At 41.5% G+C, this 18,223-nt stretch overlaps 1 protein-coding gene across 4 annotated transcripts in view; it reads left to right on the plus strand.

The window, feature by feature from the left end:
• The window catches only part of MAPRE2 (microtubule associated protein RP/EB family member 2), a 162,233-nt gene that overhangs the window by 23,012 nt on the left and 120,998 nt on the right, over nt 1-18,223 (plus strand). For 3 of the 4 annotated variants that reach the window (XM_030553053.1, XM_030553050.1, XM_030553051.1), the window contains one exon: nt 11,680-11,741. Coding sequence is in view for 1 of the 4 variants with exons in the window: in XM_030553049.1 (XP_030408909.1) it covers nt 6,004-6,009; nt 11,680-11,741 (68 nt within the window). In the remaining 3 variants the exon portion in view is untranslated. Of the gene's footprint in view, nt 1-5,901; nt 6,010-11,679; nt 11,742-18,223 lie in introns of those variants that run through there. The other variant, XM_030553049.1, reaches the window with a different exon arrangement.

An 18,223-nucleotide genomic window follows, 5' to 3' on the forward strand; every position in this document is an offset into this window, starting at 1 on the left:
TGGAACTATGGTGATGAGCACCATATAAAAACTCTCAGAAATGTGAGCATTATATATTATGCAAGAAAACTTTATTTAAAGGAACACTTTACGTTTAGGTCTCACTTTTTTAATAAAGCAAACCTTAAATTCTTTCAGACCTAGTTGCTATTGTCACTGTTTACCTCACAGTTTCACCCCATTTAGTGGATGGATAACCCCATGAGGCTTGAACATATATTCATTTACAGAATAACACCTGTGAAGAGAAATATATTATTCAGTGATTGTGTAAAACCTCTGATAAAGACAAATTAAAGAAAAATATTTCATGATAGTTTTGCAACCAAACTGGCAGAATTACAAAAAGGGTATCTTACCAGATGCATGTAGACCATGAGATGGAGACCCCGATCCACTTGCTATATATATAGTAGATTTTATATCTACAAATCTTTTAGTCATGTTGGCACACTAATAGTTAATAATCACATTATAAAAATTGAAGTCCTAGGAAAGGTGTGCTCAAAGCAGGAGCCTGAAAAAGGGACTGAATCCTAGTCCCAGCCTTAAAGCTATCTTGCACATGGTATTGAGCAAATCATGTAGGGACTTAACCCAATTTCCAGTGGAATCAATGTGAGATGAGAGCTCAGCCAAGTTGAGTGCTGATGAAGTGTTTTGAAGATGAGAAGCAACATATCATGGCATGGAGAGCTATTAAAGACCAGCGGACACAGTTTTTATAGCATTTTATAATGCATATATTCCTGTGCTCTGAAAACTAACAAAACAAAATGGGTGAAAATATATGAACATAAATGTGGTTTCCAGAGATGGATCTTCTTTCTTTGGTATCACCTGATATCTGTGCTTCATGCATGTTACCAGATAGACCGGGGTGGGCAAACTTTTTGTCCCGAGGGCCATATCTGGGTATGGAAATTGTATGACGGGCCATGAATGCTCATGAAATTGGGGGTTGGGGTGCGGGCTCTGGCTGTGGGTGTGGGCTGTGGACTAGGGCCAGAAATTAGGAGTTCAGGATGTGGGGGGGGGCAGGCTCCAGGATGGGGCAGGGGGTGTGGGCTCTGGTGGGGCTGAAGATGAGGGGTTGTGGGTACAGGAGGGTACTCCGGGCTGAGACCGAAGGGTTTAGAGGGCGGGGGGGGGGATCTGGGCTGGGGCAGGGGGTTGGGGCACAGGAGGGGATTAGGGGTGCAGGCTCCTAGCGGCGCTTACCTCAAGTAGGTCCCGGAAGCAGCGGCATGTCCCTTCTTCGGCTCCTATGCAGCAATGCGGCCAGGCAGCTCTACGTGCTGCCCTGTCCGCAGGCATTGCCCCTGCAGCTCCCATTGGCCATGGTTCCTAGCCAATGGGAGCTGTGGGGGCAGTGTGTGGAGCCCCCTGGCTGCCCCTATGCATAGGAGCCAGAGAAGGGACATGCTGCTGCTTTCAGGAGCTGCGTGGAGCCACGGCATGCATGGAGCGAGGTAAGCTCCCAACTCCACTCCCCGGCTGGAGCGACGGAGTAGGGCAAGCCCTGGATCCCACTCCCTGGCGGGAGCTCAAGGACCAGATTAAAACGTCTGAAGGGCTGGATGCAGCCCCTGGGCTGTAGTTTGCCCACCCCTGAGATAGATGTTCATGTTCTGGAACAGACTCTCCACTCTAGTACTGAATATCTGTGGCTTGGGTTTCCAAATGTACAGAATCAGTTTTTAGAAGAAGCATCAACTTAACTTCCTAAATTTATTGGACTTTTTCCACTGCTATCAGAGAACTACTTTTATATCAATGTGTATCTCATATGTGCCACGTTCCTGGAGGGCAGCGGGGAAGAGGATCTAACTCTCTGCAAATAGTGACACTGTTAGAATGATCATATTAAAACCTAGGTCTCTATTTTATTGATGAAGGAATAGTACCATTTATGTGAATTAAAACATGTTTTTTTTTAAGGTAAGTTATTGTGTATTAGAAATAAGTCTTCTGGGACTGCATATATCCTTTCCTATTCTGGGATAATTTAGGTATCTTTTATCATTCAAAATTTTAACGTAGTGGATTTTTTGTATCCTGGAAATTCAAGTTCACATTTTTTTTTGTCCTGTGTACTGGAGAGGTGAATGCTAACAAACCTTAAATGTTTTGGTAGTGAAATGTTGAAACTAACAGTTTCTGTTGAGGAGGAATAGACTGACATGTTGAGGCAAAATGATGGCACTGATATGTGTAAGGCATTTGCAGTTTGTTTGATAAGCATTACTAGTGAAGAAAAAAAAATGGCTGCATGTTTTAGAGCAGTGGTTCCCAAACTGTGGTGCATGTATGTGATGAGGTTCCCAGGGTGCAACTTGGACTGCAGGACCACTGAGTGCTCCAAATCCACCAACCTGAGCTGGCTCTCTCATGGTGATGCTGGTGTCAAGCTGCAAGCCTCTGGCAGGCACTGCAGTTACACAGACATCCACAGGCAGGGACACACCCAACTGAGTTACGTGAGTGATCTCCCAGCCATTCATGAACCATCAATAGAGAGGCTTCGGCCAATTCTCCGCAACTGCAGTCCTGCACCCCAGAACTGTACCATCTTTGCAATGGTCAGAAGCCTGGCCAGTGTAAGCTCATTACCTACTTGGCCTCTTGTTCAGAGGAAAGTAGACATGCATCAGCCATTGTAATCTGAGCTGAGATTGCCTTAGCAATTTAACCAAAGCATGCTGTTCTAAGTAAAATATAAAACCTATTTATTAACTACAGAAAGATAGATTTTCAGTTATTTTAAGTAGCAGGCATAGAGATAAAAATTGGTTACCTAAGAAATAGAATTTAGACTGGTGTTTATATTTTAACTTTACAGACTAAGCAAAATTTGAATCAAGTAATCATAAAATCGAAGGACTGGAAGGGACCTTGAGAGGTTCTATAGTCCAGTCCCCTGCACTCATGATAGGACTAAGTATTATCTAGACCAGGGGTCGGCAACCTACGGCACATGTGCCAAACACGGCATGCAAGCCGATTTTATGCGGCACGCTGCTGTGGTCCTGGCCCCAGCCCCACTCAGCCCCTTTGCCCACCGCTTTCCCCAGCGGGGGCAGGAGGCAGAAGCTTGGTCTTGCGGCAGCCAAGCTTCCTCCCTCCCCCGCTTCTTCCCCTAGCGTGGTGCTTTCCTGCCCCTCCCCCTCTCCTTCCCTGCGCCAATCAGCTGATGGCCCTAGTGAGGGGGAGGGGGAAGAGCGGCAGCATGCACGCAGCTTTGTAGAGGAGCAGAAAAGAGGTAGGGACGGGGCCTTGGGGAAGGGGGTGGAACAGGGTATATCCCTTCCAGCCCCCTGCCATGTGCCTCAGATGGGGAACTGAGGCACAGAGAGACTAAATGGCTTTCCCAAGGTCACACAGGAAGTTTGTGGCAAAGGCAGGTCACCCAGTCTCAGGTGAGCGTTCTAATTACTGGACCATTCTATGAGCTCAGTCACACCTGTGCAAACTTACGGCCTTCAAATTCAGTCCTCTGATATTTGTAGTGTCTGTCTTCAGTGGCTTTGTACATGTGTAATTGTTTGCAATTAAGTAACTAATTCTTCGTATCCTGCTCATACTCTGCTGTTTTCTCAGCAGTGCTACCAAGAGTAATACAAGTTTATTTTCTATAGCTCTTACCTGATATCTCAGCATCCCACAAACATTAATTTAATTATCTTCACAATATCCATGTGAGGTAGGGAAGTAGTCCCATTTTTGGCTGGAGAAACTGAGGCACAGAGGTTACACAGGAAGACTGAGGCAGAGGTGGCAATAGAGTCCAGATGTGGTTAAGGCACTAGACTGATACTCAAGACAAGACCATCTACTGGGTAGGGAAGATGATTCCAGATGCAGATAGTGGGCAGCTCTCTGAAGTACAATGGCGGCATTTTTATATAGTCACTCTTTAGGACCACAAGTGCTTAACTATGCAACCCTAATATTTTGAAGAATTTTAAAAAATTAGTTAATGAAACAAGTCCCCAGTTCCATAACACACCAGACAGCCAAAGCCAATTAGTGCTTTTCATTGTTACCAGTAAACTACATACTTGTAATTTTAATATGCAACCATTGGTGAAAAATTGGCCTAGTATCTTAAAATTACAAACTAAACCTATGCATGTTCCTAGTCTATGCATGTTATGATATATTTGGAAGTGTATGAGTTAAGGTGACTCAAGGAATTGCTTACAAATACTTAAATAACTGCCTTTATGTCTACCAAACTGATTTGCTTCAATAAGGCTAGTAATTCTAAAGATAGGAACATTAAATCTATCAAAATTATTTTGAAAGTTGCATTGTAAATTAATTCACAGCAGATAGTGTGCATCTCCAAGAATACAGCACATCTTTGAACAAAATTTTCCATCATTCAATATTCAGTAACTGATTTCTGAAGGATATAACTTTGGTAACGTCAAAGCCATTAATTGCTAATTCTAATTGGTCTCTCCTCATGTTAAGTTTCTAACTGTAGTAGTTTTTGCAATAGTTGTGACTTAGAGTGTCGGTAGAATTTCTTAAATGGGAAAGACTGTGTTTTTTTTTTTACCTCTGCCAAACTAAAAACCTACAGAATTTTGCTTATACTCATTTTTTTAAAAAAAAAAAAAAAAAAAAAAAGCTACTTATGGCACAGAGAGAGCTTGAAAAATTTCAGCAGCAAAGCTGTACTGTAAGGCTGAGTATGTGCAAAGGGGTGCATAATGGAAATAGTATCCTTAGATATAGCAGTTACTGCCAGCCATCCTCTAATAAAAGTGCAGGTTATTTCCTAGTTACTGATGTGCCTCATGCCCTTAACCCACCTTGTCACTAATCTCCAGGTCCTGTCCTGTGCAATGGTCATGGTTACTTTTTCCAAATTATAACACATCTAACCGTCTAATATGGAGTGATTAAATCTAGTAAATTTTGATTTTGAGTTTAAAATATAACTTCAGTTCAGCCTCAAGGTAGTAGCTCAGTGCACTCCTCAATGGAAAATGTGGGTTCAGATCCCACTCTTTTTGCCTCATTGTTCAACTCATGGAACACCAGCATGGTGTGATGACAGGCGCTTGGGTTCTGAACTAATACATGAAGTTGGTAAGCAGCACTAATGCATGACCCAGAAATCTGATCAACTTCATTCATACTCAGATTATTAGACCTGTGGCGGTGCAATGACTCTCCAGTGCAGCACCTCCTGCTGGTCATCCAGGGAATTAACTCTTTCCAGCCCAGAGTGCCCTCTGCAGGCCAGTGTCTCGCTTGCCACTGGCCCTGTGTCCCTCCTGGACCCCAGGGCCCTTTGCCCAGGGGTTCTGCCCACCACAGTACCCCCTCAATGTGGGTCTCCCCTTTCAGGGGAATCCCCTATCCCCACCTTGCCTCAGTGGCTACTGCCAGTCATCATCTAACCCCTGCTCCCTGGGGCAGACTGCAGTTTGTAAACCACTCATCATCTGCCTATTTCTGGGCTGCCCCTCTGCAGCTCTAGTACCCTTTTGTGAGCCCTTAACTCGGCCTGCAGCCTGGGGCTTAGCTAGGCTGGAGCTCCCCAGCTCCCTCTGCCCTTCCCCAGCACTGCTCCACCCTAGGTACCGTCCTCAGCTTCCCAGGCAGCCAAGTCCTTCTCTCTCACAAAGCTAGAGAGAGAGTCTGTTTTTCTTCTGGCCCACAGCCCTCTTATAAGGAACAGCTGGACCCTGATTAAGCTAACCACAGCTGTGGCTGCTTTTCCCCATCAGCCTAGCTTTCTCTGCTGCAGCCCTCTCCAGGGCTACTTTATCTCCTTCAGGCAGGAGCGGGGTGACTACTCCACTACAAGACCCAACTCTAAAAATAGCAGACAGCCTACTGGTAAAAACAGATCAAAACATGTTCCGTTGGTATAACCTCTGTGCAGGAGTACCAGACTAGCAGACTTACAGACAGATGCTTAACATACTCATCCAGTGATCACACGCAAGATGTAGAAGCCAGCAGATATCAGACACATTGAAGATGCAGGTAGGAAAGACTTTAATCACTGTGACAGGAGAAACTGAAATGCGGACATTTTCTACTTCTCTGTACCAAAGAAAAAGAAAGGAGAGACTTGTTCTCATGATCAAAAAGTAGCATTGCATGCTAAAGTGGCAAAGAGAAGAAACCTCTGGAAGAAATAACAGTTGCAGAAAGTGTAGCAGCCTGTGCTACCAAATTAGAAATTAACAATAAGGCAAAATGGACACACTTTGTAAATCTCATTTATCCAATTACTATTAAGTCTACTATTTACATAGATACTTAGTGTATTGGCTGGCAATACTTGTCATACTAGTAGTAACAGAAATTACATTAACTGACTCTGAAGCCAGATCTATGGCACCCTCCCAGCTAGAAGATATTTATGGTGTCATTAAGCCTTTACAGAAAGCGATAGGAAGCTTATAAGGCATTGGAAGGGAATTAGGCCTTCATGAGAGTGCAGATGGGATCTTCATTCATAATTGCCAAGGTCCTGGATCCATGTATCATCTCTATATGCATCTCCATCTTGGAGGAGCTCAGCAAAAAGGAATTCTATTCCAAGGGTTAGAGCTGGCTGGCTGCTCTGTGAGGATGAAATCTGATGCTTCTTAGAGGTAAGGGCTGTGAGCGTACCCTAGCCACTTGTGAGGAACAGTGCCTGTTTGTCCTCCTTCTATGCCTATTAAGTCATTCAGCAGGACAAGACTGAATTTAAGAGTGTAACACTTTTCTTTTTGATCACTCAGAAGATTTATTGGTGGCTTTGTAAACAAGGAGAGGAAAACTTTTTCGCAGCCTATAGCCTTTATTCATGCCAATGCTCAATGTGAAATCAAGGCTTGGGAAAAGAATCAAAAGATTCAAATCAAAAATGTGTTTTAAATTACTAAGGTAGAAAGAGGCATGAAAAATCTGCCACATGCTTGTTGGAATATTCAGATGTGTACTCTCTGTCTCTCCTGTGAATTCATCTGAGTCAACAAGGATACCTTTGTGGGCTTTTTGGAATTGAAGGAAACACTGAATTCAGCTCCATTCCTACAATTGCTAGTGCTATTCTACCTGTGCAGAACCCTGCTCCCATAATATTTGTAGTTTTGAGATAGTCCAATTAATCTTCACCAGTTTATCTTGTAGCCAGCAAAATGATCCCATGCAGCAGTATGTTTGCTAGTTCACACTTCATGGCTATGACCCAGGGTATGTCCACACTACTGTCGAAAGTATGATTGCAGCACATATAGACATACTCATGCTAGCTTTCATCAAAGACACCTTCAGTAACAATAGCAGTGAAGCCACGTCAAGACAGGTGGTGGCGGCCCAAGTATGTAACCAGGGTACCTTGGCAAGCAGGTGTAGCCAGTGCAGCTGCACATGCTGCTGCAGCTTCGCTGCTGTCGTTACTTTAGCTAGCTAATTACGTAGAACCTCAGAGTTATGAACACCTCAGGAATGGAGGTTATTCAGAACTCTGAAATGTTTGTAACTCTGAACAAAATGTTATGTTTGTTCTTTCAAAAGTTTACAACTGAACACTGACTAAATACAGCTTTGAAACTTCACTATGCAGAACAAAAATTCTGCTTTTAATCATCTTAATTAAATGAAACAAGCACAGGAACAGTTTTCTGACCTTGTCAAATCTTTTTTTAAAACTTTCCCTTTATTTTTTTTTAGTAGTTTCCATTTAACATAGTATTGTATTTGTATTTTTGGCTCTGCTGTTGCTGCTTGTATACTTCTGGTTCCAAATGAGGTGTGTAGTTTACCGGTCAGTTTGTAACCAGGGATGGCTCCAGGCACCAGCGCAGCAAGCACATGCCTGGGGTGGCAAGCCAGGGATGGGGGGGCGGCATGCTGGTCATCATGAGGGGGGCAGTCAGGCAGCCTTCGGTGGCATTTCTGTGAGAGGTCCGCCGGTCCCATGGCTTCGGCAGCAATTTGGTGGTGGGTATGCCGAAGGCGCAGGACCGGTAGATCACCAGCAGAAACACCACCAAAGGCTGCTGACTTCTGTGCTTGGGGTGGCAAAAAACATGGAGCCACCTCTGTAACTCTGAGGTTCTACTGAAGATCACAACTTATTCAGGTATATCTACACATGCCACAATCACATCTCTTTGTTGAAGTGAGACATACCCTGAATTTATCCATTTCTGCAACCTGTTGTGGCTGGGGTAGTTATTCATTCATTGTGCAAAAAATGACTGTCCGACACTTTTGGCCCCTTTAAAATTCCCTTCCAATTTCTAAAAATTGTATTTATATCCTGTTTCTTTTTGCAAAAAGTGATGAAGACATTCAAAGCCAGGAGAGGAAACTTTCTAGCATGCAGAGCTTCTGTCTTTTTCACATTACAATTTGTTGTAAGAATTGCATCATGTAGCATTAAATTCCCAGTGCTTGGGGGGGAAAAAAATCTGCTTAATAGGATGGGAAGTGTCCAATCCCTTGAGGCACAGACGCAGAACACAGGGATTGAAACTCAAAAGAAAATACCTATTCCTAAGTCATTAAATTCTTAAAATACATGCTGAAATGTAAAAGATGCCTCCTGATTCAAATTGCATCAACAGTAGAACTAGGGGAAATTTTTTGGCAAATAGCTTATTTTTCTGAAAAATGCAGTTTTGGTTGACTTTATGAATGGTAATGAATTCTTGAATAATTTAGTCATTCATGATGACAATGAATAGTCATTGGGCCAGGAAAGCGTGCGACATGACCCTATAGCCTAGTGATAGGGCACTCATCTGGGAGACCCAAGTTTAAATCCCTGCTCCAATGAGTAACTATTGATGCAACGTGGAATTGCTTCACCAGAAGAGAGAGGCACCTTCCCTTCTGTTTTGTGAATCTAAGGCTTGTCTATATGAACAGTTAGGGTGTATATTTGCCTCACATTAGCCTGATGCACATGAACAGTCCACACTAAAAGTTCCCTAGTGCATTTTAATCTACTCTGCTTTGAAATGGGAATAGATCAAAGCACACTAGTGATCTTATAGCGCATGGCAACAGGGTCCATATGGACAGTTAGTGCGCAGCAGGCTAGTGTGAGGTAAACTTACATCCAGCTTCAGTGCACTAACCGTTCATATAGACAAGCTCTTGTGGTCCTTTGCTTTTATTAAAATGCCCAAAATTGAAACACAATTTTGAGTTTAGTCAAAAAAAGTATTCTGTTTGGCCCCTTTGTGTTTTCTGACTCTTCAATTGGCTAAAAAATTTGGAAAATGTTGGTTTTGGTTCAATGCAGCATTAAACATTATTTTTTTTTTAATGCTACCAAACCAAAAAGTCCATTATTCACCCAGCTTTGGTTAACAGCATTCTGCATAACCTCACCTCTCAGCCCCGTAATGAACAGCTGTGGAACACAGCAATGCAGTGAAATGTAGGGGATATAGAACCACGAGGTACAGTATATTGTGTTCTCTGCCTCTCTTCTGTTTCCTTTTCTTGACTTTCCTCCTTTTGTCTATCCTGCTTTCTTATCCCTTTGTTCTATTCCTTTTTTCACATTTTTTTGGAAAAAATTATTGGATTTTTTTTCAGGAGTACTTTGAAAATGCAGTAAGTTAAAGCCCAATATGTGTATGCAGTACTTTACAAAATGTTAAATAAGACAGTTCCTGCCTTCAAGAGTTTCTAACCTGACCATTTTTCTTACATGCTTGGTTCATTGCCAGGGCCGGCTTTAGGCCTATTCCGCCAGTTCCCCCAAATTGGGCCCTGCGCCTAAGAGGGCGCCGTGCCCAGTGAGAATGCCTTCCCTGGATAGAGGTGCCTTTTTAATTTTTACTCACCCGGCGGCGCTCCGGGTCTTCGGCGGCACTTCGATGGCGGGTACTTCGCTTGCTCTGGGTCTTCAGCAGCACTTTGGCAGCGGGTCCTTCAGTGCCACCGAAGACCTGGAGTGAGTGAAGGACCCGCTGCCGAAGTGCCGCCGAAGACTCGGAGCACCGCCCGGTGAGTACAAGCCCCACATGTTTTGGGGTTTGGGGGGGGTTGGTTTTTTTAAGTCACCCCTGTCAGGGCCCCGTCAAAACTGTTTGAATTGGGCCCCACGCTTCCTAAAGCCGGCCCTTTTCATTGCAGATGCTTTTCTGAAATTCTTAAATTAACAAAATGAAACTTGAACTAGATAGAAAAGCATCCATCTCCTGTTGCGAGTTCTCTTGCTTTCCCTTCTTCTTAATTATGTCCCTGCTTCCTCTCCACCCTCTAATCATTTGTTAGTCTCCCCCACATGCTTACCAGAGTAGAAGGAGTTAATATAGGTAGGATCCTTAATAGGCAAATGATTTACAAAACAGGTCCCCATCTCATAAAATACCTGCACTCGACTACTTAGTGAAAGTCTGCAGTCCAGAGAGCAGAAAATTTGGGATTGTTGATTTATACAATTACAAAAAAATCTTTATAGAATGCACTCTTCATTTATAATGGTTAGCATGCTGGTAGTGTTCAACAGCGAATGCCATTAAACAGGCAATGCTCATGCTTTTACTTTATGAAGAGAAAATGATATAATTTTTAAAGTCCACTTTGAGTCATAAGAGTGCAACTTAACTGTTTTTGTAAGGTGTTCTTGGATTACATGAAAAAATTTAATCATACAATGGTCCCCTTCAAAAGATGCTCAGTTGCCTTAGGTAATTAAATAATGTTATATCAGTATTTTCAGTATAGCATAGATATTGCCTTCTTTGTGTATAGGGAAGCGTATTATAGTAAATATTTACATAAGCTGAGGTAATGATATGTAGCTGCATAAGGTAAAACTGGAAAGCTTTTAAGGGAAGCCACTGCATTGTAATGTAGTATTAGCAAGAATATACCTTTACCTGTCTGCATTACACATGTTTTTCAACAGAGCCGACTCTACTGTTTTTGCCACCCCAAGCAGCGTGCCAAATTGCCACCACGGATGGTGGGGGCAGTCCGTGTGCCATTAGGGCGGCATGCGCATTTCCGCGGCGGCAGCAATGCGGCGGCAGCTTCTATGTTCAGCTGTCCATGGCGGCGCAGCTTCTGTCTTCCAGCTGAAGACAGAAGCTGCTGCCGAATTGCCACCGCTGCGGAAATGCGCATGCTGCCCTAACAGCACGTGGACTGTCCCCGCCGTCCGCGGCGGCAATTCGGCATGCTGCTTGGGGGCAAAAACACACAGACTGCCGCCCCTTGCAGATTGCTACCCCAAGCACCTGCTTGGAATGCTGGTGCCTGGAGCTGGCCCTGCTTCTCAGTAGTAGATTTTTTTATTTTTTTTTAAAGTGGGTCATAGCCAGGAAGATCAGTTTGGTGGAATGCTCATAAATTTACTGTGATTATGTTCTTGCTCAGAAAAGACTGGCAAAATCAAGGGGGCAGAAATATGACGTGCAACTCTGAATAAACTCTGAATGTGGCAGTGCAGGAGACCTAACAGATTTCCTATCATCTAGGAGGCACATATGACTGTTGTGCAGTTATACCAGACACTGTGCTATTGTGTGAACTCAGCTGAATTAGGGTATTGTGAGGAAGGGTTTCTCCTCTTGTTTCATTTTTAGAACAGACATGGTTGTTGCATTGCTGCACATCCCATATAGACAAAGACTATTCATTATTTTTTCCTATTTCCTTGCTGAGCTAATTGTTGTCATGTTTTCCTTCTAGTTCCAAATTGCTGCAAGGAATACTTCTTTCCGGCAACCAGGGAAAGTGCTTGGATGCTCAAAGTAAGTGTTTTATTTCTCTCTGTGGTGTGATAAAATGTACAGTATGTTGTGACTGACGTTAAAAGTAATGAGGTATTGACTTCAAGGTTGACTTGCTCTTTAAAAATATAAACAAAATCAAAGCAACAGTTGGGTGACATTCAGTATACAGTAGTTACTGAGATTCCTTTGCAGCAAGATCCAGCATGCAAGAATATATAGGTACAAGTCAGAATAAGTTGCCTTTTTTAAATGGTAGTATCCATGCAATACAAATTAATGGTAACATATTCACAGCTAGCAGCACCAATGAAAATTGCTTCCAGAAAAAATATTGCAAATGTGTAGGGAATAAGGGCAGGGGGTTAATAAAGAGGGAAGCCAAAGGTGGGAGAGGAATCTTTCTCTCTCTCTCTCCTATTCCTTGTCTCTCCTTCTCTCCTGCTTCAGGAACTCTGGTGGAAAACTGTCTGATGCTCTCTCTTCGATGCTCCTTTTACTTCATTGAGTTATCAGCTCTACCAATTAAATAAGGCAGCCTTCCCAATTTTAAATGGAGGAAAAGAGAGCTAGACCAAATGTTACTGTACATGGTTAATAATGCATATCCAATAAGGAACAACTCTTTGTAAATTTTCAGTTATTTGTGTATTGGACACTAGGTTAATCTATCCAGCCCTCAATTTGTCATGTTTGCAATTTGCAGTCATTATTTGACTCACCTGTAGGAACAGCAGAGAACAATGATACAATTAGAGGTAGGTCCACAAGATGGCAATGTTTTGAAAATCTTTAAAATGATAAACACACAAGCTGCTGTTGATAAAAGAAACATTGTGACTTATTAACTGTCTTTTTGTATCATGGTTGCCAAGTGTCTGTCTTGTTGCACATCCTGAATTCTAAACTTTCCCCAAAAGGAAGACTATTATATACCTACACTATTATAGTTTTTTTTTTAAGTAAAATAAAAATAAGAACACCTTCTAGCATGTGGTGTGGTGCTGTCAAAAGTATATGCACACATGCAGTCTCTCTTGGCAAGGTACAGAGAGTAAAGTTCACTGTATGGCATATCTTGTAACACATTATATTTTATGTAGTTATGCACTTAATATATACATAAAATGACATATCCCTGTTCAGAAACTTTTAGTTTAGAACCCACCTGCCAATGGTTGAAAGTCTGTCAATGTTACCATTTATAAAGTCTGACTTTGATGAGGCCATAGGGCATGTTTCACTTGCTAGAATATTTTATTTATGTTGTATATTTTAGCAAAGATGAGCCATGTTTTTCCTGTACTCTCTAAACAATATTAAGGCTTGTTTCACAAGGGAACTAGGGAGATGGTTCAGCTGTTGACTAAGGGTTTTGAATATCTTGAAACAGCTCAGACATATTTGTTAAAAATTAAAATAAAAGGTGCTACAAATGCACAGTCAATGGTTTTTTCGAATCAATAGAGACCTGAATGCTGCAGAGAATTGGGATATGTTGATAGGTTAGGATTAAAACACTTCCTAGTAAATGAAGAATTGGCGCTGAGCCTTGTTTAACAGGGGGCTGGGGAGAGGGAGCAAGGGGGGAGGGATAGCTCAGTGGTTTGAGCATTGATCTGCTAAACCTAGGATTGAGAGTTCAGTCCTTGAGGGGGCCATTTAGAGAACTGGAGTAAAAATCTGTCTGGGGACTGGTCCTGCTTTGAGCAGGGGGTTGGACTAGATAACTCTTTGAGGTCCCTTCCAGCCCGATTCTTCTATAAAAAGAAGACTGAAACCATGATAGGGAGAGCTGCAAGGGGATAACTGCAGACTTTAAAAGCTATGAGAATGAAGTGGTGAGAGCTGAGAGAATTTGAGGAACCAGAAGACACATGCAGTATATTTAAGCTGGGAGTTTTCATATTAAGACCAGTGGATAATTGCTATAGCACAAAAGAAGCTGAAAGAGGCCTGAAATGAGTCAAAGATGAAACAAAGGATCTGGGCCCCATGAAGAAGCTGAGAAACTCAAAGCTGTAGAAATTCTAATGGATTTCCTCCACCTGCATCTTGTTTAACAGTGGCAGGGCTGCACTACTGGAAGTGCCTATGTAGAGTGACCATAGCATTTTAATCATGTATTTTCTAACCCTGCTCAAAACATGTCTGGATGACACTGTTAAAACACTCACAGCTGCAATCAATCGGATTATACTAGTATTCCCGTAGGTGGTTGTGAAACAGTAGGAAATCTGAAGAAAACTACTAGTGTAGAGGCAACCGGGATATATAGTCTACTTTACGAAAGTCTGCTTGTGACTACACATTGCCTAGTAAAACTTATCTTGGACATACAGATTTCCTGGAGTGAATAGTCCCACCCTCAACCAACCGGCAGCTTTCCAGAGTATTCCCTCTGGTCTCTGCCTACTTAGTAGTCTTTCCTCCCAAAATCCCTGGAACTTTGTAGCACACTGAATATCAAAATAAAGTCCCAGCTGCCAGCTTTTTAATACCAGAGGTTCATCATATTGCTATAAAGGTAGCTGCACTGTAGCTGAGCATGGACCAAATCCAGGTTTCACATATCAATATGCAATGGAATTTTGATGCACTTTCATGCTTCCTTTGACATTTCAGTGATGGTTTGTGGGTTTTTTGTTTAATTGTTAAAGTTTTAGGGATAGCAATATAGGGAAGGAAGTTCAACTATCCAGGCAGTTTTACAACTTTCATTTAGAATACTCCCCCAGGATATGTAGAAAAAGTTTTCATTGGCAGTTAAACATACAATGCATTAAACAAGGAATTTTAAAAGAATAGATTTAGAATGCATCCTAACAACAAAAAACATTGCTGTTTCTATGGTGCTTTAGAGTACATGTTAACTTGAAGTTATTCAGTATTTTCTGGCTAGCAGTACAGGCCGCCAAAAGCATCTCAGTATGGATTAGAAAAAAGAATTTGTTCAGGAAAGGAACACAATGAAATTTCAATCTCCTGGCAAGTTTTCTTTCCTTCACTAAAGCTAAAACTTTCTAAATTTATTTGATAAGAGGCTTTCATTATTTGCTCTGCTGCTTGCATGTAGAAAAGTTATGCATAGTTACTTGAAAGCAGGAAAAGTAGAGGAACACAGTCTTTCCTTCCAGGCAGGGGAAAAAAGTTCCTCTACTTCTTTTGCATCTTCATTATTAGCCAGAGGGTGTCACTAAAACAAGTCACTTTAATCCTTTGGCTGAATGCTTCACTTTCACAGCATTTACATCCTCTGGAAACTGATTGATTAGGTCTCCCAAAAGTCAGTGCAGGGTAACATCCTATGACAGTCACAACTGCATGAAGACACAATTATTTTATGGTCAATTTTGATTTAACATGAGAAGAGAGCTGTAGTTTGGATCTAAATTTTGAACCTAAATGACAAAGTTAACTTGAATGGAATGTTTGTTTATAGCTTCATGCTAACCAGTATCCTTTCCCTCCCTTATTTAGTAATTGAACAACCTAAATATCCTTTTATGGTCTTGTCTTAAAATGTTCTGAACCACAGGGTGACTTTTTTTCCCCACTGTCCTAATACCAGGAACTATCCCACAGGAGTTTATCAATGCAACTGACTCGTTTAAAAAAAAACAAAAAACAAAAACCACCACAGTATTTTTTTTAAATGCAACATATGTATGTTTTTGTTCAAAGTTAATGACAGTCCATTCCGATGGCCAAGCTATCAATGTTAACTATAACTCATAACTATTAAATATATGGGTTTTAGTTACCTTGCATTAAATAAAATCAGCACATAATTTTCTAACACCATGAACAAAATATATTATTATAATATCATTGCTATATTTTTGTGTTTAAAATACTTAAAAGGTGGGCTTTTTACAACAGAGCAACCTAAATTCATAGTAATAAGACCCATTTCAGGCTATTGAATTTCATTACTTTGTTGCTATTCAAAAATATGCATAAAATAAATGGACAATAAAGTAAGGATTATATCATTTTATGGGCTTTTGGTAGATGGATGCCAGATTCTGGTTGGTATATAGTATATTGCATTTTGTCCATTTCAACAATGTATTCCTGTATTAAAGATACTTCAAGCAATGACTAAGTGCTCTTGCAGTCTGAGTAGAGAAATCTTCGATTGCTCTGCTTCTGTGATTCAGCAGTTTAAGAAACCCAACCTGCTTGCTGGAGCTGGCTCACTGGAAATATTTGTGACTCAATATGGCACACTCAGATTTTGCAGAAACAAGTTTTCATTTTAGAAAAAGTTTCTACTTCTTAAAGAACCTTCCAAATGTGAGCAGAGTCTAATCCAATGCAATGCTTTCTTCCTCAGTCTGCAGGTAGCTTGAAACAAGACTGGGGTAGTATTTTCCCCAAACTAACCCCATTAATCTTACTAGAGCAGTGGTGGGCAACCTGTGGCCCTCAGGCCGAACGCAGCCCATCAGAGTAATCCGCTGGCGGGCCACATGACTGTTTGTTTACATTGACCATCTGCAGGCATAGCTGTCCGTAGCGCCCAGTGGCTATGGTTCACCATTCCTGGCCAATGGGAACTGCGGGAAGTAGCGGCCAGCACAGCCCTGCAACCCACACTGCTTCCCGCAGCTTCCATTGGACAGGAATGGTGAATCGCAGCCACTAGGAGCTGCAGGAAGGTGTGCCTGCAGATGGTCAATGTAAACAAACTGTCTCACGGCCTGCCAGCGGATTACTCTGACGGGCCGTAGGTTGCCCAAAACTGTACGAGTGTACAAAACATACTGGTGATACTTAAAATATCATCAACTATTTAATTGTTGATCATTTTAGCAGAGGGAAGGGGAGTGATGGGTGATTTTTGGAGCTGCTGCAGGGAAGGATATGCAGAGGGAAGAAAGAAGGGACAAAGGGAATAGGAAGAGAAATGAAAGAAACATGGGGAAAGAAGAGAAACAAAGGGCTGAAATAGCAGTTGTCCTAAAGGTGAGCATATTTTCCCCCCAAGTGATATTGATGAGTGTGACAAAGACCTTGACATGTAACTAAAAATTTAGCTACTGTATATAGGCTATCTTCTGTTCCTCCCTTTGTGCAAATTTGTCATTGACATCTGTGGGAGATCAGGTGTGGAATGAAGGAAGCACATAGTCCTAAATGTGTGCTCCTGCCACAGGACCATAATTAGAAATGGAGTTCAGTCCCCTCCACAGAATGTTTGACAGCCTGCTTTAGTCATCGTCTTTCTTACATGAATTCTTTAAGACATGTAGAGGGAACGTCAGATGGAGAATCTTCTAAAGTATAGTAGTTGCCTTTAACATTTCCAATTTTGCCTTGCAAGAAGATAACATTACCGCAGTGCAACTGAAGCTTGCCTATACTAAGAATGGAGAATACCCAGGGAATAGCATGAATGTTGAGGGAGCAATATTTAATTGCATCAGACAACTGAATATTAAGCACTTGAGTGTTGCCAGTCTCCACATTCAGAAATCATGATTCAGGCTCCTCAAACCATGAGATTTGACTAATTTAAAAATCGAAATAAATATAAATGCATTTTGGGATCTTTTTATTTGACTTTTTGGGTTTGGAATCTTTAAAGGTCCACTTGGGTCCACACTGTTCTCTGCAGGCAGGAGGGTTAGCAGCTTGTTTTTATTAAATGAAAGGTTAGATTATCATGTAATTACATCATTCCAGGAGCTGGGGGCTTGAGAAAATCACCAATATTATGAGACTCGCAATAAAATCTCAAGTGTTGGGATCACTGGGGTAAGGTGGATGTGACAAATTTCTCAACTAATGTTAACTCTAAATGTTGTCTTCATGCGTAAAAAGTTAAATGCTGTGTATAATAATCACCTGCTCAGCCTACATAGAGTTGTTCTGTCATAACTAATAGTGTGACTAAACCACTATCATGTGGGCTACAATTTTTATTACAATAGAGGATGGTATAAAGCAAAGCAAAGATAAAGGAGTAGATAGTCAAAGTGCCTTTTATGTTTCAATAGGAACAGGGTACCTAAAGTACTCTTTGACTTTAAAAATCCCCCTCCAAAAGATTATATAACTTTAAGTGGCATGGCTATAATTTGATTCCTAAACTACTCAGAAAAAATCATTTTACCCCCTATAAACTTTTTGCAGCAGGACCCTGATAGTGCCTACTAGTTAAGATTGCAAATTGGCTTCCATTGGAGTACCACCCATTTATATTATGCTCAAATTTGACTCATTCTCTTTAATTGTCTAATCCAGGGGTCAGCAACCTTTCAGACGTGGTGTGCCGAGTCTTCATTTATTCACTCTAATTTAAGGTTTTGCGTGCCGGTAATACATTTTAATGTTTTTAGAAGGTCTCTCTCTATAAGTCAATAAACTATTGTTGTATGTAAAGTAAACAAGTTTTGTAAAATGTTTAAGAAGTTTCATTTAAAATTAAATTAAAATGCAGATCTTATCAGTTTAGTGCAGTGGTTTTTAACCTGGGGTGCACACAGCCCTGGGGC

The sequence above is a fragment of the Gopherus evgoodei genome, chromosome 2 (assembly GCF_007399415.2).
Source record: "Gopherus evgoodei ecotype Sinaloan lineage chromosome 2, rGopEvg1_v1.p, whole genome shotgun sequence".
NCBI lineage: Eukaryota > Metazoa > Chordata > Testudines > Testudinidae > Gopherus > Gopherus evgoodei.